The 20,468-nt window shown below is 39.5% G+C and overlaps 1 protein-coding gene across 1 annotated transcript in view; it reads left to right on the top strand.

Moving 5' to 3' along the window:
* Window positions 1-20,468, top strand: part of LOC105356367 (diacylglycerol kinase beta) — a 123,571-nt gene that overhangs the window by 9,744 nt on the left and 93,359 nt on the right. Inside the window, exons 7-10 of the mRNA XM_023950595.1 lie at window positions 16,337-16,453; window positions 18,288-18,386; window positions 19,993-20,103; window positions 20,179-20,252. Of these exons, the coding sequence (XP_023806363.1) occupies window positions 16,337-16,453; window positions 18,288-18,386; window positions 19,993-20,103; window positions 20,179-20,252 (401 nt within the window). The remainder of the gene's footprint in view (window positions 1-16,336; window positions 16,454-18,287; window positions 18,387-19,992; window positions 20,104-20,178; window positions 20,253-20,468) is intronic.

Genomic DNA, 20,468 nt, shown 5'->3' on the forward strand with positions numbered 1-20,468 from the left:
AAAGATTTGAAGGACCAAAAGTCATAGCTGAAAGGAATAAGCTGAAAGGGTTGAACATTGTAATAGTAGAATGGTAGAAATAGGTGAAAGTTTGAAGAAGTTTAAAATTGCCTCACATTTTGGCACAAAATGGCCGCCAAACTGTAGGTGGTGTTGCCATCCCATAATAATTTTGAACCTTATGTTGAAGTCCAAAACCTTGTGAACATTTCAATATTTGAACGGTGTCTCTAGCCAAAAGAATGTTAAAGTTACAATTGTTTAAAGAAGCAGAGGTGTGGCCAATGGAGCAAAAAGATTGGAAAATTCAGGAATATCCGGGAATATCTGGAAAAGTTCAAAGATTTGAAGAACCAAAATGTCATAGCTAGAATAAGATGAAAGAGCTGAACATTTTCATAGTCGAACGGTTAAAATAGGTGAAAAATTGTAGAAGGAGTTTAACTGTGAACTTCTGAACGAAAAATTCTCCATGTATTTCAATGGAGCAAAAATTCCCGGAAAACCTGGAATATCTTAAAAAGTAAAAGGATTTGAAAAACCAAAAGTCATAGCACAAATAAGCAGAAAGAGCTGAACATTTTAAAAGTTGAATGGTTACAATCGGTTAAAAATTGTAGAAGGAGTTAAGCGGCGAAAAACGGCGGAAGATAGGTGTAAAGAATAAAAAAAATAAACTAGAAGGAGCTGCATTTCCAGAAGAAAATGCAGGGTTGAATGCTGTATTGCTGAATGAAAGCAGAAATATGATGAAAAAGCTGAACATTGTAAAAGTAGAATGTCTAAAATAGGTCAAACATTGTAGAAGGAGTTAAGCATGAAAGCTGAAATTGTTCAAAAAAAATGGCTGAACTGCCTGCAAAATCCTGAAATATTTTGAAAAGTTAAAGGACCACAAGTCAAAGGTGAACATTGTAAAAGTAGAATGACCAAAACAGGTCAAAATTTGTAGACGGAGTTAAGCATGAAAGCTGAAATTGTTGAAAAAATGGATGTACTGTTGAAAATTTGAAGATGATGCTAAAATGGCTGAAAGTGCTAGCATCAGCATCATCAACTGACTCAAAAAACCACATTGTTTAAGAGTATCATATTGGTAAAAGTTACATGTTTTAAGTTGACAGAAAATCCAATTTTTTCAAAATGGCGGCTTTTCTATTAATTTTATCTCCATAGCAACCATTTTACGTTTGGGTCGGCATGGGATGACGAACAAATCGACGTCAGTTTCAGACAAATCGGAAAAAGTAAACCTTTGGACGTCCTTAGCAACGAAGTTTGTTGGCTAACCACGCCCACATTCCTTATATGTCCAGACCCAGTGAATTTCAATATGTTCAGTTCTAGCCATGGATGAAGTTTATTGCAATATTTGCTTCAGATTTTGTCATAAAAAGGCCACCAACAGTAGGTTGTGTCGACATCCCATAATGATTTATAAACGTATTTAATAGTCCAAAGCCTTGTGATCATTTTAATGTTTGAACGGTGTCTCTAGCGACAAGTATGTGGAAGTTATATTGGTTGAAAGAAACAGAGGTTTCAAATTTGAAAAACGCAAAATGGCTGCCAAACAGTCTCCATCCCACAATGACTTCAAACCTTGATGTTGTAATACAAAGCACTAATCATTTGACAGTAAAAGTGTAGCCACATCCTGCAGCAGGAGATATTCTGGCATATGCAGAGCTTCAAGATCAATTCTCTCAACTATGCATGTGCCATTACTTTTTGCACACACATCCATGTGATGGAGAGATATATTGATCATCAGCTAGCTAGCTAGCTGAGTGATACAGCATTTATTTTCATTAAACCACTAACTTATGTGGGGCAAAAACATGATAGTCACTTCTCGTAACAGCCACCTAACTCATGGTTTGGGAATCAACACTTTCCCATGAGCCTTCACTTTTGAAAAGTCGCAGGATTTAAAGGACCAAAAGTGGTGGTAAAAAAAAATTTTGGAGGTAAAAAAATTGTAAAAGGGGTTAAACAAGGCCTGAAATTATTGAAAAAATGGCTGAATTAATGAAAATTTGAAGATTTGAAGGAAAGGAATGAGCTGAACTGTTTCATACAATGGTTAAAGTAAGTAAAAACCTGTAAAAGAAGTTAAGCACAAGGATTCTCTATGTATTTTAATGGAGCCAAAAATCCTGGAAAATCCTGGATTATCTTAAAAAGTTCAATGATTTGAATGACCAAAAGTAATAACTGTAATAAGTTGAAAGAGTTGAACATTTTAAAAGTAAAATGGTAAAAAATTTTGAAGCGTCCGAACCGGGTGTCGAACCGGGCGCCTCGTGTATCATAACTTCCCAATGCATATTAATAGGGCAAAAATTCCCGGAAAAACTGGAATATCTTAAAAAGTAGAAGGATTAGAAGTACCAAAAGTCATAGCAATAATAAGCTGAAAAAGCTGAACATTTTAAAAGTTGAATGGTAAAAATCGGTTAAAAATTGTAGAAGTAGTTAAGTGTCAAAAAACGGCGGAAGATAGTATAAATAATAATAACTAGAAGGAGCTGCATTTCCAGAAGAAAATGCAGGGTTGAATGCTGTACTGCTGAATGAAAGCTGAATTAGCTGAAGAAATGGCTTAACTGTACTGGGAAAACTTTGAAAAGTTAAATGTGCAAAAGTCCTAGCAGGAATAAGATGAAAAAGTTGAACATTGTAATAGTAGAATGGCTGAAATAGGTCAAAAGTTGTAGGACTTAAGCATGAAAGCTGAAACTGTTGAAAAAATGGCTGAATTGTTGAAAATTTGAAGATGTTGCTAAAATGGCTAAAAGTAATAGCATTGGAATCAGCATCATCAACTGACTCCAAAAAACACGTTGTTTGAGAGTATTATATTGGTAAAAGCTACATGTTCTAAGTTGATAGAAAATCCACTCTTTTTAAAATGGCGGCTTTTCTATTAATTTTATCTCCATAGCAACCATTTTATGTTTGGGTCGCCTGGAGATGAGGAACAAATCAACGTCGGTTTCAGATGAATCGGAAAAAGTAAACTTTTGGACGTCCTTAGCAACGAGCTTTGTTTGCTAACCACGCCCACATTCCTTATATGTCCAGATCCAGTGAATTTCAATATGTTCAGTTCCAGCCATGGATGAAATTTATTGCAACATTTGCTTCAGATTTTGTCAAAAAATGCCCACCAAACAGTAGGTTGTGTTGCCATCGAATAATAATTTCAAAACGTATGTTGAAGTCCAAAGCCTTGTGAGCATTTCAATGTTTGAACGGTGCCTCTAGCTGAAAGCATGTTAAAGTTATAATGCTTGAAAGCAACAAAGGTTTTCAAGGATTCTCCATGTATTTAAATGAAGCAAAAATCTTGGAAAATCCTGGAAAGAATGTTAAAGTTACAATTGTTTAAAGAAGCAAAGGTGTGGCCAATGGAGCAAAAAGATTGGAAAATTCGGGAATATCCGGGAATATGTGGAAAAGTTCAGGGATTTGAAGGACCAAAAGTCATAACTGAAAGGAATAAGATGAAAGGGTTGAACATTGTAATAGTAGAATGGTAAAAATAGGTGAAAGTTTGAAGAAGTTTAAAATTGCCTCACATTTTGGCACAAAATGGCCGCCAAACTGTAGGTGGTGTTGCCATCCCATAATAATTTTGAGCCTTATGTTGAAGTCCAAAACCTTGTGAACATTTCAATATTTGAACGGTGTCTCTAGCCAAAAGAATGTTAAAGTTACAATTGTTTAAAGAAGCAAAGGTGTGGCCAATGGAGCAAAAACGTTGGAAAATCCGGGAATATCCGGGAATATGTGGAAAAGTTCTAAGATTTGAAGGACCAAAAGTCATAGCTGAAAGGAATAAGCTGAAAGGGTTGAACATTGTAATAGTAGAATGGTAAAAATAGGTGAAAGTTTGAAGAAGTTTAAAATTGCCTCACATTTTGGCACAAAATGGCCGCCAAACTGTAGGTGGTGTTGCCATCCCATAATAATTTTGAGCCTTATGTTGAAGTCCAAAACCTTGTGAACATTTCAATATTTGAACGGTGTCTCTAGCCAAAAGAATGTTAAAGTTACAATTGTTTAAAGAAGCAAAGGTGTGGCCAATGGAGCAAAAAGATTGGAAAATCTGGGAATATCCGGGAATATCTGGAAAAGTTCAATGATTTGAAGGACCAAAAGTCATAGCTGAAAGGAATAAGCTGAAAGGGTTGAACATTGTAATAGTAGAAGGATTAAAATACGTGAAAGTTTGAAGAAGTTTAAAATTGCCTCACATTTTGGCACAAAATTGCCGCCAAACTGTAGGTGGTGTTGCCATCCCATAATAATTTTGAACCTTATGTTGAAGTCCAAAACCTTGTGAACATTTCAATATTTGAACGGTGTCTCTAGCCAAAAGAATGTTAAAGTTACAATTGCTTAAAGAAGCAAAGGTGTGGCCAATGGAGCAAAAACATTGGAAAATCTGGGAATATCCGGGAATATCTGGAAAAGTTCAAAGATTTGAAGGACCAAAATGTCATAGCTAGAATAAGATGAAAGAGCTGAACATTTTCATAGTCGAACGGTTAAAATAGGTGAAAAATTGTAGAAGGAGTTTAACTGTGAACTTCTGAACGAAAAATTCTCCATGTATTTCAATGGAACAAAAATTCCCGGAAAACCTGGAATATCTTAAAAAGTAAAAGGATTTGAAAAACCAAAAGTCATAGCAGAAATAAGATGAAAGAGCTGAACATTTTAAAAGTTGAATGGTTAAAATCGGTTAAAAATTGTAGAAGGAGTTAAACGCCAAAAAACGGCGGAAGATACTATAATAAACTAGAAGAAGCTGCATTTCCAGAAGAAAATGCAGGGTTGAATGCTGTACTGCTGAATGAAAGCTGAATTAGCTGAAGAAATGGCTTAACTGTACTGGGAAAACTTTGAAAAGTTAAATGTGCAAAAGTCCTAGCAGGAATAAGATGAAAAAGTTGAACATTGTAATAGTAGAATGGCTGAAATAGGTCAAAGTTTGTAGAAGGAGTTAAGCATTAAAGCTGAAATTGTTGAAAAAATGGCTGAAGTGTTGAAAATTTGAAGAAGTTGCTAAAATGGCTAAAAGTGCTAGCATTGGAATCAGCATCATCAACTGAATCCAAAAAACACGTTGTTTGAGAGTATCATATTGGTAAAACCTACATGTTCTAAGTTAATAGAAAATCCATTTTTTTCAAAATGGCGGCTTTCTATTAATTTTATCTCCATAGCAACCATTTTACGTTTGGGTCACCGGGGCATGACGAACAAATCGACGTCAGTTGCAGACAAATCGGAAAAAGTAAACCTTTGGACGTCCTTAACAACGAAGTTTGTTTGCTAACCACGCCCACATTCCTTATATGTCCAGATCCAGTAAATTTCAATATGTTCAGTTCCAGCCATGGATGAAGTTTATTGGAATATTTGCTTCAGATTTTGTCATAAAATGGCCACCAAAATATACGTTGTGTCAACATCCCATAATGATTTCTAAACTTATTTTATAGTCCAAAGCCTTGTGATCATTTAAATGTTTGAACGGTGTCTCTAGCTACAAGTATGTTGAAGTTATAATGGTTGAAAGAAACAAAAGTTTGCAAGGATTTTTTTCAATGTATTTCAATGAAGCAAAAAATCCTGTAATATCCTGAAATATCTTAAAAAGTACAAGGATTTGAAAAACCAAAAGTCATAGCAGTAATAAGATGAAAGAGCTGAACATTTTAAAAGTTAAACGGTTATAATCGGTTAAAAATTGTAGAAGGAGTTAAGTGCCGAAAAACGGCGGAAGATAGCATAAGAGGAAAACAAATGTAACACTAAAAGGAGCTGCATTTCCAGAAGAAAATGCAGGGTTGAATGCTGTATTGCTGAAAGAAAGCTTAATTTGTAAAAGAAATGGCTGAACTGAGCTGAAAGAGCTCAACATTTTAAAAGTAAAATGGTTAATATAGGTGCAAACCTGTAAAAGAGGTTAAGCACAAGAATTCCCTATGTAATTTAATGGAGCAAAATTCCTGGTAAATCCTGGAATATCTTAAAAAGTTCAATGATTTGAATGACCAAAAGTAATAACTGTAATAAGTTGAAAGAGTTGAACATTTTAAAAGTTGGTTGGAAGAAAATTTTGAAGCGTCCGAACCGGGTGTCGAACCTGGAACCTCATGCACCGTAACTTCCCAATGTATTTTAATAGGGCAAAAATTCCCGGAAAAACTGGAATATCTTAAAAAGTAAAAGGATTTGAAAAATCAAAAGTCATAGCAGGAATAAGCTGAAAGAGCTGAACATTTTAAAAGTTGAATGGTTCAAATAGGTTAAAAATTGTAGAAGTAGTTAAACGCCAAAAAACGGCGGAAGATACTATAATAAAGAAACTATAAGGAGCTGCATTTCCAGAAGAAAATGCAGGGTTGAATGCTGTATTGCTGAATGAAAGCAGAAATATGAGGAAAAAGCTGAACATTGTAAAAGTAGAATGTCTAAAATAGGTCAAACATTGTAGAAGGAGTTAAGCATGAAAGCTGAAATTGTTCAAAAAAATGGCTAAACTGTCCTGCAAAATCCTGAAATATTTTGAAAAGTTAAAGGACCACAAGTCAAAGGTGAACATTGTAAAAGTAGAATGACCAAAACAGGTCAAAATTTGTAGACGGAGTTGAGCATGAAAGCTTAAGTTGATTAAAAAATGGCTGAACTGTTGAAAATTTAAAGATGTTGCTAAAATGGCTAAAAGTGCTAGCATTGGAATCAGCATCATCAACTGACTCAAAAAACACATTGTTTGAGAGTATCATATTGGTAAAAGCTACATGTTCTTGGTTGATAAAAAAATCCACTTTTTTCAAAATGACGGCTTTTCTATTGATTTTATCTCCATAGCAACCATTTTATGTTTGGGTCGGCATGGGATGACGAACAAATCGACGTCAGTTTCAGACAAATCGGTAAAAGTAAACCTTTGGACGTCCTTAGCAACGAAGTTTGTTGGCTAACCACGCCCACATTCCTTATATGTCCAGATCCAGTGAATTTCAATATGTTCAGTTCCAGCCATGGATTAAGTTTATTGCAATATTTGCTTCAGATTTTGTCATAAAAAGGCCACCAACGTTAGGTTGTGTCGACATCCCATAATGATTTCTAAACGTATTTTATAGTCCAAAGCCTTGTGATCATTTTAATGTTTGAACGGTGTCTCTAGCGACAAGTATGTTGAAGTTATATTCGTTTAAAGAAACAAAGGCTTCAGATTTGAATAACAAAAAATGGCTGCCAAACAGTCTCCATCCCATAATGACTACTTAACATTTGACAGTAAAAGTGGAGTCACCTGCTGCAACAGGTGACATTCTGTCACATGTTGAGCCTCAAGATCAATTCTCTCAACTGTGTATGTGCCATTAGTCATAACACACTCATCAATGTGTAATGGTGAGTTATGTTGATCATCCGCTTGCTAGCTGAATGACACAGCAAAATATTTTCATTTTAACAATATCACATGTGGTGTGAAAACATGATAGTCACTTCTCGTAACAGCCACCTAACTCATGGTTTGGGAATCAACACTTTCCCATGAGCCTTAGCGGCCGTGGGCGGGGCTAAGGCCCGGGTCCCAACGCTTGTCCACAAGATGGCTGCAGCACATGTTTGAACTGCAGCTTCCAGCTACGAGGAGGAAAATAAAAAAAAACATCAAAACTAACTTAGATTTGCTCCCACTGTTTTTTCTAACATACATTGAGTGTTTGTGTGTGTGCTTTAAGCTGCTGTGATCATTTTAACGTTTGAATGGTGTCTTTAGCTAAAATTGTGTGGAAGAAGCAAAGGTTCTTGAAAAGATAAAGGAACAATGAATGAAAGCTGAATTTGCTGATGAAATGGCTGCACTGTCCTGGCACTGTAAAAGGATAAAAAGTCAAAGCTTATGAGTAACCCCACCTGAAAGAAAATGTTTCCATGTAACGAAATATAATTGAGTTAGTGGAACTGAATTTTATCAAGAAAGGCAAGGTAAAAAAAACATGCAGAAAAAGTCAGATGCTGGAATCAAACTCAGAACCTCAGTATTGTAAGACCACTTACTAAGCCATTGAGCCAACACTTCTGTGATGACAAGATGCAGCCGGTATATATTAATCAGGCTTGTCGTGTATCATCTTATTGGGAAAAGCCGAGTTGAAATGATTTCAAGCCACAGTTCGTTATTTACGTGGAAAAAACGAACGACAGTTTTCACTTTTGAAAAGTCAAAGGATTTGAATGACCAAAAGTGGTGGTAAAAAAGGATTCTCAATGTATTTAAATGGAGCAAAAATCTTGGAAAATCCTGTACAAGCATGGAATATCTTGAAAGGTTCAAGGATTTGAAAGATCAAAAGTAATAGCTGAAAGGATAAAGCTGAAAAATCTTAACATTGCAACAGTAAAATGGTTAAAATAGGTAAAAACTGAAGTTAAAAATCACCTCACATTTAGGCAAAAAATGGCCGCAAAACCGTAGTTGGTGTTGCCATCCCATAATAATTTCAAAACTTATATTGAAATACAAAGTCTTATGAGCAGTTTAATGTTTGAACGGTGTTTCTAGCTAAAGGCATGTTGAAGTTACAATGGTTGAAATAAACAAAGGTTTCAAGGATTCTCCATGTATTTTAATGGAGCAAAAAATCCTGGAAAATCCTGGAATATCTTAAAAAGTTCAATGATTTGAATGACCAAAAGAAATAACTGTATTAAGTTGAAAGAGCTCAACATTTTAAAAGTAAAATGGTAAAAAAAAATTTAAGGGTCCGAACCGGATGTCGAACCCGGAACCTCATGTACCATAACTTCCCAATGCATTTTAATAGGGCAAAAATTCCCTGAAAAACTGGAATATCTTAAAAAGTACAAGGATTAGAAGTACCAAAAGTCATAGCATTAATAAGATGAAGGAGCTGAACATTTTAAAAGTTGAATGGTTAAAATAGGTTAAAAATTGTAGAAGAAGTTAAGTGTCAAAAAACGGCGGAAGATAGTATAAATAATAATAATAATAAATAAAGAGAAACAGGAAAACAAAGGGTTGAATGCTTTACAGCATTCAACCAACTAGAAGGGGCTGCATTTCCAGAAGAAAATGCAGGGTTGAATGCTGTATTGCTGAATGAAAGCTGAATATGCTAAAGAAATGGCTGAACAGAGCTGGAAGAGCTCAACATTTTAAACGTAGAATGGTCAAAGTGGGTAAAAAACTGTATAAGAAGTTAAGCTATAAGATTTCCCATGTATTTTAATGTAGCAAAAATCCTCGAATATATTTAAAAGTTCAAAGATTTGAGAAAAAAGTCATAGCGGGAATAAGCTAAAAAAGTTGAACATTGTAATAGTAGAATGGCTAAAATAGGTCAAAATTTGTAGGAGTTAAGCATGAAAGCTGAAATTGTTGAAAAATTGGCTGAACTGTTGAAAATTTGAAGATGTTGCTAAAATGGCCAAAAGTGCTAGCATTGGAATCAGCATCATCAACTGACTCAAAAAAACACATTGTTTGAGAGTATCATATAGGTCAAAGCTACATGTTCTAAGTTGATAGAAAATCCAGTCTTTTCAAAATGGCAGCTTTTCTATTGATTTTATCTCCATAGCAACCATTTTATGTTTGGGTCGCCTGGAGATGAGGAACAAATCAACGTCGGTTTCAGATGAATCGGAAAAAGTAAACTTTTGGACGTCCTTAGCAACGAGCTTTGTTTGCTAACAACGCCCACATTCCTTATATGTCCAGATCCAGTGAATTTCAATATGTTCAGTTCCAGCCATGGATGACGTTTATTGCAATATTTTCTTCAGATTTTGTCAAAAAATGCCCACCAAACAGTAGGTTGTGTTGCCATCCCATAATAATTTTTAAACGTATGTTGAAGTCCAAAGCCTTGTGAGAATTTCAATGTTTGAACGGTGCCTCTAGCTGAAAGCATGTTAAAGTTATAATGCTTGAAAGCAACAAAGGTTTTCAAGGATTCTCCATGTATTTAAATGAAGCAAAAATCTTGGAAAATCCTGGAAAATCTTGGAATATCTTGAAAAGTTCAAACATTTGAAAGACTAAAAGTCGTAGCTGAATAGAATAAGCTGAAAGGGTTGAACATTGTAATAGTAGAATGGTAAAAATAGGTGAAAGTTTGAAGAAGTTTAAAATTGCCTCACATTTTAGCACAAAATGGCCGCCAAACTGTAGGTGGTGTTGCCATCCCATAATAATTTTGAACTTTATGTTGAGGTCCAAAACCTTGTGAACATTTCAATATTTGAACGGTGTCTCTAGCCAAAAGAATGTTAAAGTTACAATTGTTTAAAGAAGCAAAGGTGTGGCCAATGGAGCAAAAAGATTGGAAAATCTGGGAATATAAGGGAATATCTGGAAAAGTTCAAGGATTTGAAGGACCAAATGTCATAGCTGAAAGGAATATGCTGAAAGGGTTGAACATTGTAATAGTAGAATGGTAGAAATAGGTGAAAGTTTGAAGAAGTTTAAAATTGCCTCACATTTTGGCACAAAATGGCTGCCAAACTGTAGGTGGTGTTGCCATCCCATAATAATTTTGAACCTTATGTTGAAATCCAAAACCTTGTGAACATTTCATTATTTGAACGGTGTCTCTAGCCAAAAGAATGTTAAAGTTACAATTGTTTAAAGAAGCAAAATGTGGCCAGTGGAGCAAAAAGATTGGAAAATCTGGGAATATCCGGGAATATCTGGAAAAGTTCAAGGATTTGAAGGACCAAATGTCATAGCTGAAAGGAATAAGCTGAAAGGGTTGAACATTGTAATAGTAGAATGGTAAAAATAGGTGAAAGTTTGAAGAAGTTTAAAATTGCCTCACATTTTGGCACAAAATGGCCGCCAAACTGTAGGTGGTGTTGCCATCCCATAATAATTTTGAACTTTATGTTGAGGTCCAAAACCTTGTGAACATTTCAATATTTGAACGGTGTCTCTAGCCAAAAGAATGTTAAAGTTACAATTGTTTAAAGAAGCAAAGGTGTGGCCAATGGAGCAAAAAGATTGGAAAATCTGGGAATATAAGGGAATATCTGGAAAAGTTCAAGGATTTGAAGGACCAAATGTCATAGCTGAAAGGAATATGCTGAAAGGGTTGAACATTGTAATAGTAGAATGGTAAAAATAGGTGAAAGTTTGAAGAAGTTTAAAATTGCCTCACATTTTGGCACAAAATGGCCGCCAAACTGTAGGTGGTGTTGCCATCCCATAATAATTTTGAACCTTATGTTGAAGTCCAAAACCTTGTGAACATTTCAATATTTGAACGGTGTCTCTAGCCAAAAGAATGTTAAAGTTACAATTGTTTAAAGAAGCAAAATGTGGCCAGTGGAGCAAAAAGATTGGAAAATCTGGGAATATCCGGGAATATCTGGAAAAGTTCAAGGATTTGAAGGACCAAATGTCATAGCTGAAAGGAATAAGCTGAAAGGGTTGAACATTGTAATAGTAGAATGGTAGAAATAGGTGAAAGTTTGAAGAAGTTTAAAATTGCCTCACATTTTGGCACAAAATGGCCGCCAAACTGTAGGTGGTGTTGCCATCCCATAATAATTTTGAACTTTATGTTGAGGTCCAAAACCTTGTGAACATTTCAATATTTGAACGGTGTCTCTAGCCAAAAGAATGTTAAAGTTACAATTGTTTAAAGAAGCAAAGGTGTGGCCAATGGAGCAAAAAGATTGGAAAATCTGGGAATATAAGGGAATATCTGGAAAAGTTCAAGGATTTGAAGGACCAAATGTCATAGCTGAAAGGAATATGCTGAAAGGGTTGAACATTGTAATAGTAGAATGGTAGAAATAGGTGAAAGTTTGAAGAAGTTTAAAATTGCCTCACATTTTGGCACAAAATGGCCGCCAAACTGTAGGTGGTGTTGCCATCCCATAATAATTTTGAGCCTTATGTTGAAGTCCAAAGCCTTTTGAACATTTAAATGTTTGAACGGTGTCTCTACCTGAAAGCATGTTGACGTTACAATTGTTTAAAGAAGCAAAGGTATTGTCAATGGAGCAAAATAATTGGAAAATCCGGGAATATCCGGGAATATCTGGAAAAGTTCAAGGATTTGAAGAACAAAATGCCATAGCTAGAATAAGATGAAAGAGCTGAACATTTTCATAGTCGAACGGTTAAAATAGGTGAAAAATTGTAGAAGGAGTTTAACTGTGAACTTCTGCACGAAAAATTCTCCATGTATTTCAATGGAGCAAAAATTCCCGGAAAACCTGGAATATCTTAAAAAGTACAAGGATTAGAAGTACCAAAAGTCATAGCAGTAATTAGCTGAAAGAGCTGAACATTTTAAAAGTTGAATGGTTACAATCGGTTAAAAATTGTAGAAGGAGTTAAGTGCCGAAAAACGGCGGAAGATAGCAGAAGAGGAAAACAAAGGGTTGAATGCTTTACAGCATTCAACCAATAATAAATAAAGAGAAACAGGAAAACAAAGGGTTGAATGCTTTACAGCATTCAACCAATAATTTGTGCAAACTGAGGATGGAGAAGGTGCAGGTAGTGGACAGGTAACTGGACATATAGATGAAAAGATTTTAGGGGGGAGGAGTTAAAAGGTGTTCATGAGTCTGACTGCAGAGGGAAAGAAACTGTTCCTGTGTCATGAGGTTCTGGTCCTGATGGACCTTAGCCTCCTGCCTGAAGAGAATAGTTCAAGTAGACCATGTCCAGGGGGAGACGGGTCGACCTGCACCTCCCCGGGTTCTGGAGACGTAGCGGTCCTGGACAGATGGGAGGCTGCAGCCAATCAGCTTGTCAGCTGAGCGCACAATACGCTGCAGTCTGTTTATGACCCTGGCTGTGGCTCCAGCGTACCACACGGTGATGGAGGAGGTGAGGATGGATTCTATGATGGCCGTGTAGAACTGAACATCATCTGGGCCGGCAGCTTGGCTTTCTTCAACTGCCACAGGAAGTACATCCTCTGCTGGGCCTTTTTGAGCGAAGAGCTGATGGACGGCCCCCACTTGAGGTCCTGAGTGATGGTGGTGCCGAGGAAACAGACAGAGTCCACTATGGTGATGGGAGAGTCTGTCATGATGAGGGGGGGGGGGTGAGGGGGCTGTGACTCTCCTGAAGTCCACCATCATCTCCACTGTCTTCTGGGCGTTCAGCTCCAGGTTGTTGATGCTGCACCTCGACACCAGCCGGTCCTCCTCCCTCCTGTAGGCAGACTCATCAGCTATTGAGAAAGTGCAAAAACATGTAATTATTGATGTGGAAACCTCACATACAGTATTTACGTTCAAAAGTGGCTGAATGTGTTGGAGTGATGAAAAGATGTAGCTCGATGCCTAATCAAAACGCCTTATTTATTTTGTATCACTCCTTCATAATGGCATATTTGAATTACTGTATTGAAGTTTGGGGAAATTTTTACAAAACAAATTTGCATCCTCTAATTATACTCCAAAAGTGAGCCATCAGATTAGTTCACAAAGTTAAATATAATGAGCACACCAATTCACTTTTTCTTAACAAATTTAATTTAAAATGACAGGATTTGGTTGATTTTAAAACTGCTCAAATCATGTCTAAAGAATCAATAAATTTTCTGCCATCTAATATTCAAACTTTGTTTCAAAGCAGAGATGCGGTAAATAAATACAACATGAGAGGAACCAACAAATGTTATCAACCTAAAGTAAGGACAACCCTAAAATCCACAGTGAAGGGTGTCACCCTATGCAACGATCTGCTGGAGGATGTGAAAACTTGTAAAAGTCTTGTCCAGTTTAAATGTTTCTTTAAAAGATACATAAGGAAGAAGTACCATGAAGTAATGTAACAATGATGAACAGGCTTAGGAATACGTTTCACATCTATGAGTTAGTGGATTTATTTATTTATTTTCTCTATTGAATCCAAATCCATAAGCTATGGGAAAGTGAAAGGAAGAAAAAGGAAAAAGATGCATAAAGGAGGAAGAAAGAGAAGGGGGGGGGAAGGGGGGATGATGAAGCAGGAGGGAGAAGGAAAAGACAAAAGAACATGTGTTTATATGCTTACTTGTGTTGTTGGTGTGTTTTGGTTTGTTTTTTCTTTTTCAGCTGAGGTTTTCTGTTTCTTTCTTCCCTTTTTATCTTCTCTTTTACGTGGGTGGGGTCGGAGTGTTTGGGCATGTTTGTCTGTCTTTGTCTTGTGTATGTAGTGTGTTAACGTTATAATGTTAAATGTTTCATTTTGTTGTTGTCGGTTATGAGTTGTGTTGAGTGGGGGATTGGATTCCTATAAGCATAAGCTTCATCCAATCCGCTTTCAAATCAAATTTTCAAAGTCTTGTATTGACTTATTTTATTTAATGTAATTTTTGTTTTGATTTGAAATAAACAATTGAATTGAATCATGGTTAGAGAGGAGCCAGATGAGGGTGGTGTCATCTGCAAACTTGATCAATTTGACAGAGTTGTGGCTGGAGGTGCAGCGGTTGGTGTCCAGGGAGAAGAGCAGAGGAGACTGTGGAGATCCTGTGCTGATAGATTGGGTGGAGCAGACATTCTTCACACACTGCCTCCGGTCCAGCCTTTGCAAGCACAATATTAAAGCTAAAACTCCTGAAGCGTCCAGTTATTTTTTTAAATTACAACTGGAAATGTGAGCTTTTATAATTATCTATAAATTTAAAGTCAGGAATGCTGCAGAAGACTTTGACATGAACAGAGGAGCATTCAGCCTGTGAAAGTCCAACCGAACCCGATCAAAGTTCACGTTGCAGAATTTCCTGTGAAGAAAAGTCCGGATCGGCTGGAAGTGAAGGAAAAGCAGAGAAAAACTCTGAGGGACATGTTGTACGTTTAAAGGAAAGACATTTGAAACAGAAAATTCTGAAAACTTGAATTTAGAAGAAAGTGAAATCCTGAAAGGAAAGGAAAAGCTGACGTTTCTGTGTAACAGCTGCTGCTGTCATGCAGCGATGATGATGCTCTCCATCTGATGACGGAGCCGGTTCTGGAGCAGAAATGATGTCCCCCGACCCCGATCATGTCCCGTAGCCAATGGGCTTAAAGCCCCGCCCCCATGTCAAATAGTCCCAGTCGGACAATTTTGTAAACCATTAAAAAAAAATACAATATTATAAAGGGATCCAGGTTGGTCTCTAGCTTCTACGTCTTTTATCATTTCACACTTGAACTATAAATATCAAGTACAAATACTCCAACTTCTAGCTAGATACAACTGTTGACTATAAGTGAGAAAAAATGGACAATAATTAGTCATGAGAGAAAGTTTGGTGACTGCACTGTTAGTATCTCCAGAACTATTGAACATTTATGATTCAATAAACAGCGCTGATCAAAATATGAAATAAAGAAATATCTGATCCTAATCAGGAGACTACATCTGATTTCCGGGTTGGAAACCACCTTATTGGGCCTGACCGCATAATTGGAAATTGGACCATCCCTACAAATGAACATGTTTGGTCACAGTTTTAACCCCTTGTGTTATCCTATGACCCCCCCTCCTTCCATTGATGTGTTCTCCCTACCATGACAAAGGTGGATAAAGGTGGAAAGATTTCATGTAATCCATGGACACCAGTGAAGATCACAAATCATTGAAGAAAAAAGGTTCAGAGCACTGTCTAGTGGGTCTAGATGACCCAACTCCCAATGTTAAAGTGCCTAGGATAGCACAAGGGCTACGCCAAAGGCTCATTTGTGATAACCAGCACGCCCTTCAATATGACACCAGATATTTACCAAAAATAGGAAAAGCAAACGTGGGAACTTTGAATTTTGGGATGCTGCCTCTCAATATTGATGCTTTCATAAATGTTCTATTTAGTCACTGGAAACACCAAACATTTTGACGAAACTGCACTTTTGTTCTAATTATTCATGGTTTATTTGACTTGGAATGATTGACGAGATCAAAATTAAATTCTATTTCTTCTTGCTCTTTTTTTAGAATAGATAAAATTAAAATGTAATTGAATCAAACTTGGTCCTAATATTACTCTCTAAAAGAGAGAGTATCTACAGTGGGAGGATTTCTGTCTGTCTAGTGGGTCAAGATGACCCCACTCCCAATGTTAAAGTGCCTAGGATAGAACAAGGGTTAGGTTTTCACATTTAAATCTGGGTTTCCCTGTGAGCTGATCCTGGTTTGACTCCATATTCCTGTTGTCCTGAGGGGCTGTAGAAAACCTACCAGGAGCCTTTGAGCAAACAATAAAAGGGTCTGACATTCTTACACTCAGAAACTACGGTTTTTTGTGGAGTCCTGCAGAGCTGACCATTCGGCGGTGTGTCTCCGTAGGCCATGCTGCACGTGTGGATGGAGGGGAACTGCCCCTCCAACTGCGACCGCTGTCACAGAAGCATCAAATGCTACCAGGGGCTGACGGGCCTGCACTGCGTCTGGTGTCAGATCACTGTGAGTCTGGGGGGGGGGATTAGTGCTGAGTCAGGGATCTCTCAGGATTTAATCCAGATTCAGTATGGAATCCAAACCAGGACTGGAAACTACAGCAGTCAGATGCTGTGACACTTTATGCATGTGAAAGATTTAGTGATGAACCCTTAGCTGGAGCTTCTGCTCGTGTGTTGGTGGGGCATTACCTCTCAACTCCAGCAGGTGTCACTGCAGACCACTGTGGCTCAGAACCCAGAGTTCTGCTCAGGATCCAGAGTTCTGCTGTGGACCCGGAGTTCTGCTCAGGACCCAGAGTTCTGCCCAGGACCCAGAGTTCTGCTGTGGACCCGGAGTTCTGCTCAGGACCCAGAGTTCTGCTCAGGACCCAGAGTTCTGCTCAGAATTCAGAGTTATGCTGTGGACCCGGAGTTCTGCTCAGGACCCAGAGTTCTGCTCAGAATTCAGAGTTATGCTGTGGACCCGGAGTTCTGCTCAGGACCCAGAGTTCTGCTCAGGATCCAGAGTTATGCTGTGGACCCGGAGTTCTGCTCAGGACCCAGAGTTCTGCTCAGGATCCAGAGTTATGCTGTGGACCCGGAGTTCTGCTGTGGACCCAGAGTTCTGCTCAGGATCCAGAGTTCTGCTGTGGACCCAGAGTTCTGCTCAGGATCCAGAGTTATGCTGTGGACCCGGAGTTCTGCTCAGGACCCAGAGTTCTGCTCAGAATTCAGAGTTATGCTGTGGACCCGGAGTTCTGCTCAGGACCCAGAGTTCTGCTCAGGATCCAGAGTTATGCTGTGGACCCGGAGTTCTGCTGTGGACCCAGAGTTCTGCTCAGGATCCAGAGTTATGCTGTGGACCCAGAGTTCTGCTCAGGACCCAGAGTTCTGCTCAGGATCCAGAGTTATGCTGTGGACCCAGAGTTCTGCTCAGGACCCAGAGTTCTGCTCAGGATCCAGAGTTATGCTGTGGACCCAGAGTTCTGCTCAGGACCCAGAGTTCTGCTCAGGATCCAGAGTTATGCTGTGGACCCGGGGTTCTGCTCAGGACCCAGAGTTCTGCTCAGGATCCAGAGTTATGCTGTGGACCCGGAGTTCTGCTCAGGACCCAGAGTTCTGCTCAGAATTCAGAGTTATGCTGTGGACCCGGAGTTCTGCTCAGGACCCAGAGTTATGCTGTGGACCCGGAGTTCTGCTGTGGACCCAGAGTTCTGCTCAGGATCCAGAGTTATGCTGTGGACCCAGAGTTCTGCTCAGGACCCAGAGTTCTGCTCAGGACCCAGAGTTATGCTGTGGACCCAGAGTTCTGCTCAGGATCCGGAGTTATGCTGTGGACCCAGAGTTCTGCTCAGGACCCAGAGTTCTGCTCAGGACCCAGAGTTCTGCTCAGGATCCAGAGTTATGCTGTGGACCCAGAGTTCTGCTCAGGATCCAGAGTTATGCTGTGGACCCGGGGTTCTGCTCAGGACCCAGAGTTCTGCTCAGGATCCAGAGTTATGCTGTGGACCCAGAGTTCTGCTCAGGATCCAGAGTTATGCTGTGGACCCAGAGTTCTGCTCAGGACCCAGAGTTCTGCTCAGGATCCAGAGTTATGCTGTGGACCCGGAGTTCTGCTGTGGACCCAGAGTTCTGCTGTGGACCCAGAGTTCTGCTCAGGATCCAGAGTTATGCTGTGGACCCAGAGTTCTGCTCAGGACCCAGAGTTCTGCTCAGGATCCAGAGTTATGCTGTGGACCCGGAGTTCTGCTCAGGTCCCAGAGTTCTGCTCAGGTCCCAGAGTTCTGCTCAGGTCCCAGAGTTATGCTGTGGACCCAGAGTTCTGTTCTGGTTGACTAAAGTGCTCTCCTGTGTTTTAGCTGCACAACAAGTGTGCGTCCCATGTGAAGCCGGAATGCGACGGAGGCGTGCTGCGGGACCACACGCTGCTGCCCTCCTACATCTGCCCCGTGGTGCTGGTGAGATGCCCTCTTTGCTGCTTCTGCTGCCCTCAGCTCTCAGGTTCCATTCTGCAGCTTCAGCCAAAGCATGGAGGTAGATGGTCCACACCTGAGGAGGCTCCGCCCCCATCTTTAGTTGGATCTTCCCCTGTTCCTTCATCGCAGATCATCAATAGCCGCGGTTACACGTGCTAAATATCTTGATTGGATCAATGGTCGGATTAGAATTCAACCGTGTTCATTGGCTCAGAAAACCTTTTTCCGATTAGAACAAACGTTCACATGGCCTCACTTTTGGTGGGAATAAATCATCTGGGCATGCTCAGTAGTGTTGAAAATACCGGAAGAGGAAATGAGTCCTGATGTAAACAAACCTAGCTGCCATGCATATTTATGCAGCAGCTCAGTAATATACGAGACGATCTTCTAAACGTGCTTTTATTAATGTTGTGAATATTATGAAGCGCCTGTTTGCTCATTCAGTGCTTTGTTTGTGGAAGAACGGAGCCGGAAGAATCCAGGGCTAAGAGAGGCTAACACACGCTAACAACACGCTAACAACACCATTAGCCTTCTATGAACATAATCCATGCAGGAAATTCTGCAATCTGCATCCTGGCTGAATGTAAATATGTGGGAATAACATCAGCCTTTATTTTCTCGGGACACGACTGGAAACACAAATCCATGTGATTGTTTGAACGGTTTCTAAGGACTGAGACACATTTCTGCTTTGAACAGCTCACACACCGCCCAAGAGCCGCTGAGTGAGCTGGAAGTCCGAGCTCTGCCCGGAGACACGGTTCTCCTGAGTCCGGGACGGATCGCAGTCACACAAAAAAACAAAACAACAAAACGCACACGTAACGAAGCATCCTCCCTCCCCTCAAACACAAACTTATTAATCCGGCTGCTCTGCTCAGAGACACAGTTCGCCCGGTCCACCGGCACCCGAGCCCGGACCGCACAGGGTCCAGACGTCACGGGGCACGAAGCGCTCCTCCCCCGCACCCCCCTCGTGAGGGGCGTAAGAGAGGGGAGCGGCAAAGAGCCAGCGGGACAAGGGCGGGGCGGCGCTGTGCTCTTCGCTCTGGGCGTCTGCGGAGCAGTCAGCCGGTTTGAGCTCCAAAGCTTCTGTGGAGCGAAACACCGTCTGAGCATGACGTTAAACCAGAGCAGAAGTGACACGATCGGAATGAACCGTTCACAATCGGATCAACAATCGGTATGACCCACCTATCTACAGTACACAGATATGGAAAAGTGGAATGCGGGAAAAGTTCCATCCTTATTTTTTCTTCACTAGAAGAAAACCACCAACCGTCTTTAATCAGAAACCTTTTCTATCAAATGTGACTGCCAAATAAACTAGAATAAAGTTCTAAGAATGAATCTTCTCTTCCTTCCTTTATCCCTTTATTTCCTTATTTTAAGGAATGTTTTGTTCTAAAGTAGAAGTTAAATATAACCTGATGTTTGCTTTATACGTTTAATCTAGGAATAAAATGTGAACATTTGTTCATCCGTTTGAACCTCTGTCGTCTGCTTTCCTGATGTTTTCTCCGACTGCAGTCGTTCCTGATAATCTTTTGTGTTCGTTACGGTTTTTGTCCGTCTTTCACAGGAACGCCATCACGCTCTGAGGCTGGGGGACGGAGACCCGCCTTCCTGCATTAACCCAGATGACTGCTGTCAGATTCTCAAGTTCTCCCCAGGTGATGGTCAGGCTCTACAGGTAGGACACTCCACCACCACGGTTTGCTAGATCCAGGTCTCATTTTTCGTCAAACTGTTTTCTGGTTCTCATTAGATCACCCCCCTGCCAGGAACCTGCCCCCTTCTGGTCCTCGTCAACCCAAAGAGTGGAGGAAGGCAGGGAGAAAGGTGAGCTCTGACAGTGATTTGACTAAAGACAACAAATTTATACGGATACTGAGGGATGTAAATATTTATGGATGGATGATTGATTTCTATAAACCAGGATTCACTCTAAGTCCAATTCAGTTTAGTTTGTTGCTATGAACAGGTTAACTATGAGCGGGTTATTTATGACTGAGTTATTTATGACCGGGCTAGTTATGAACAGGTTAGTTATGACCG

Source organism: Oryzias latipes, chromosome 21, assembly GCF_002234675.1.
Source record: "Oryzias latipes chromosome 21, ASM223467v1".
NCBI lineage: Eukaryota > Metazoa > Chordata > Actinopteri > Beloniformes > Adrianichthyidae > Oryzias > Oryzias latipes.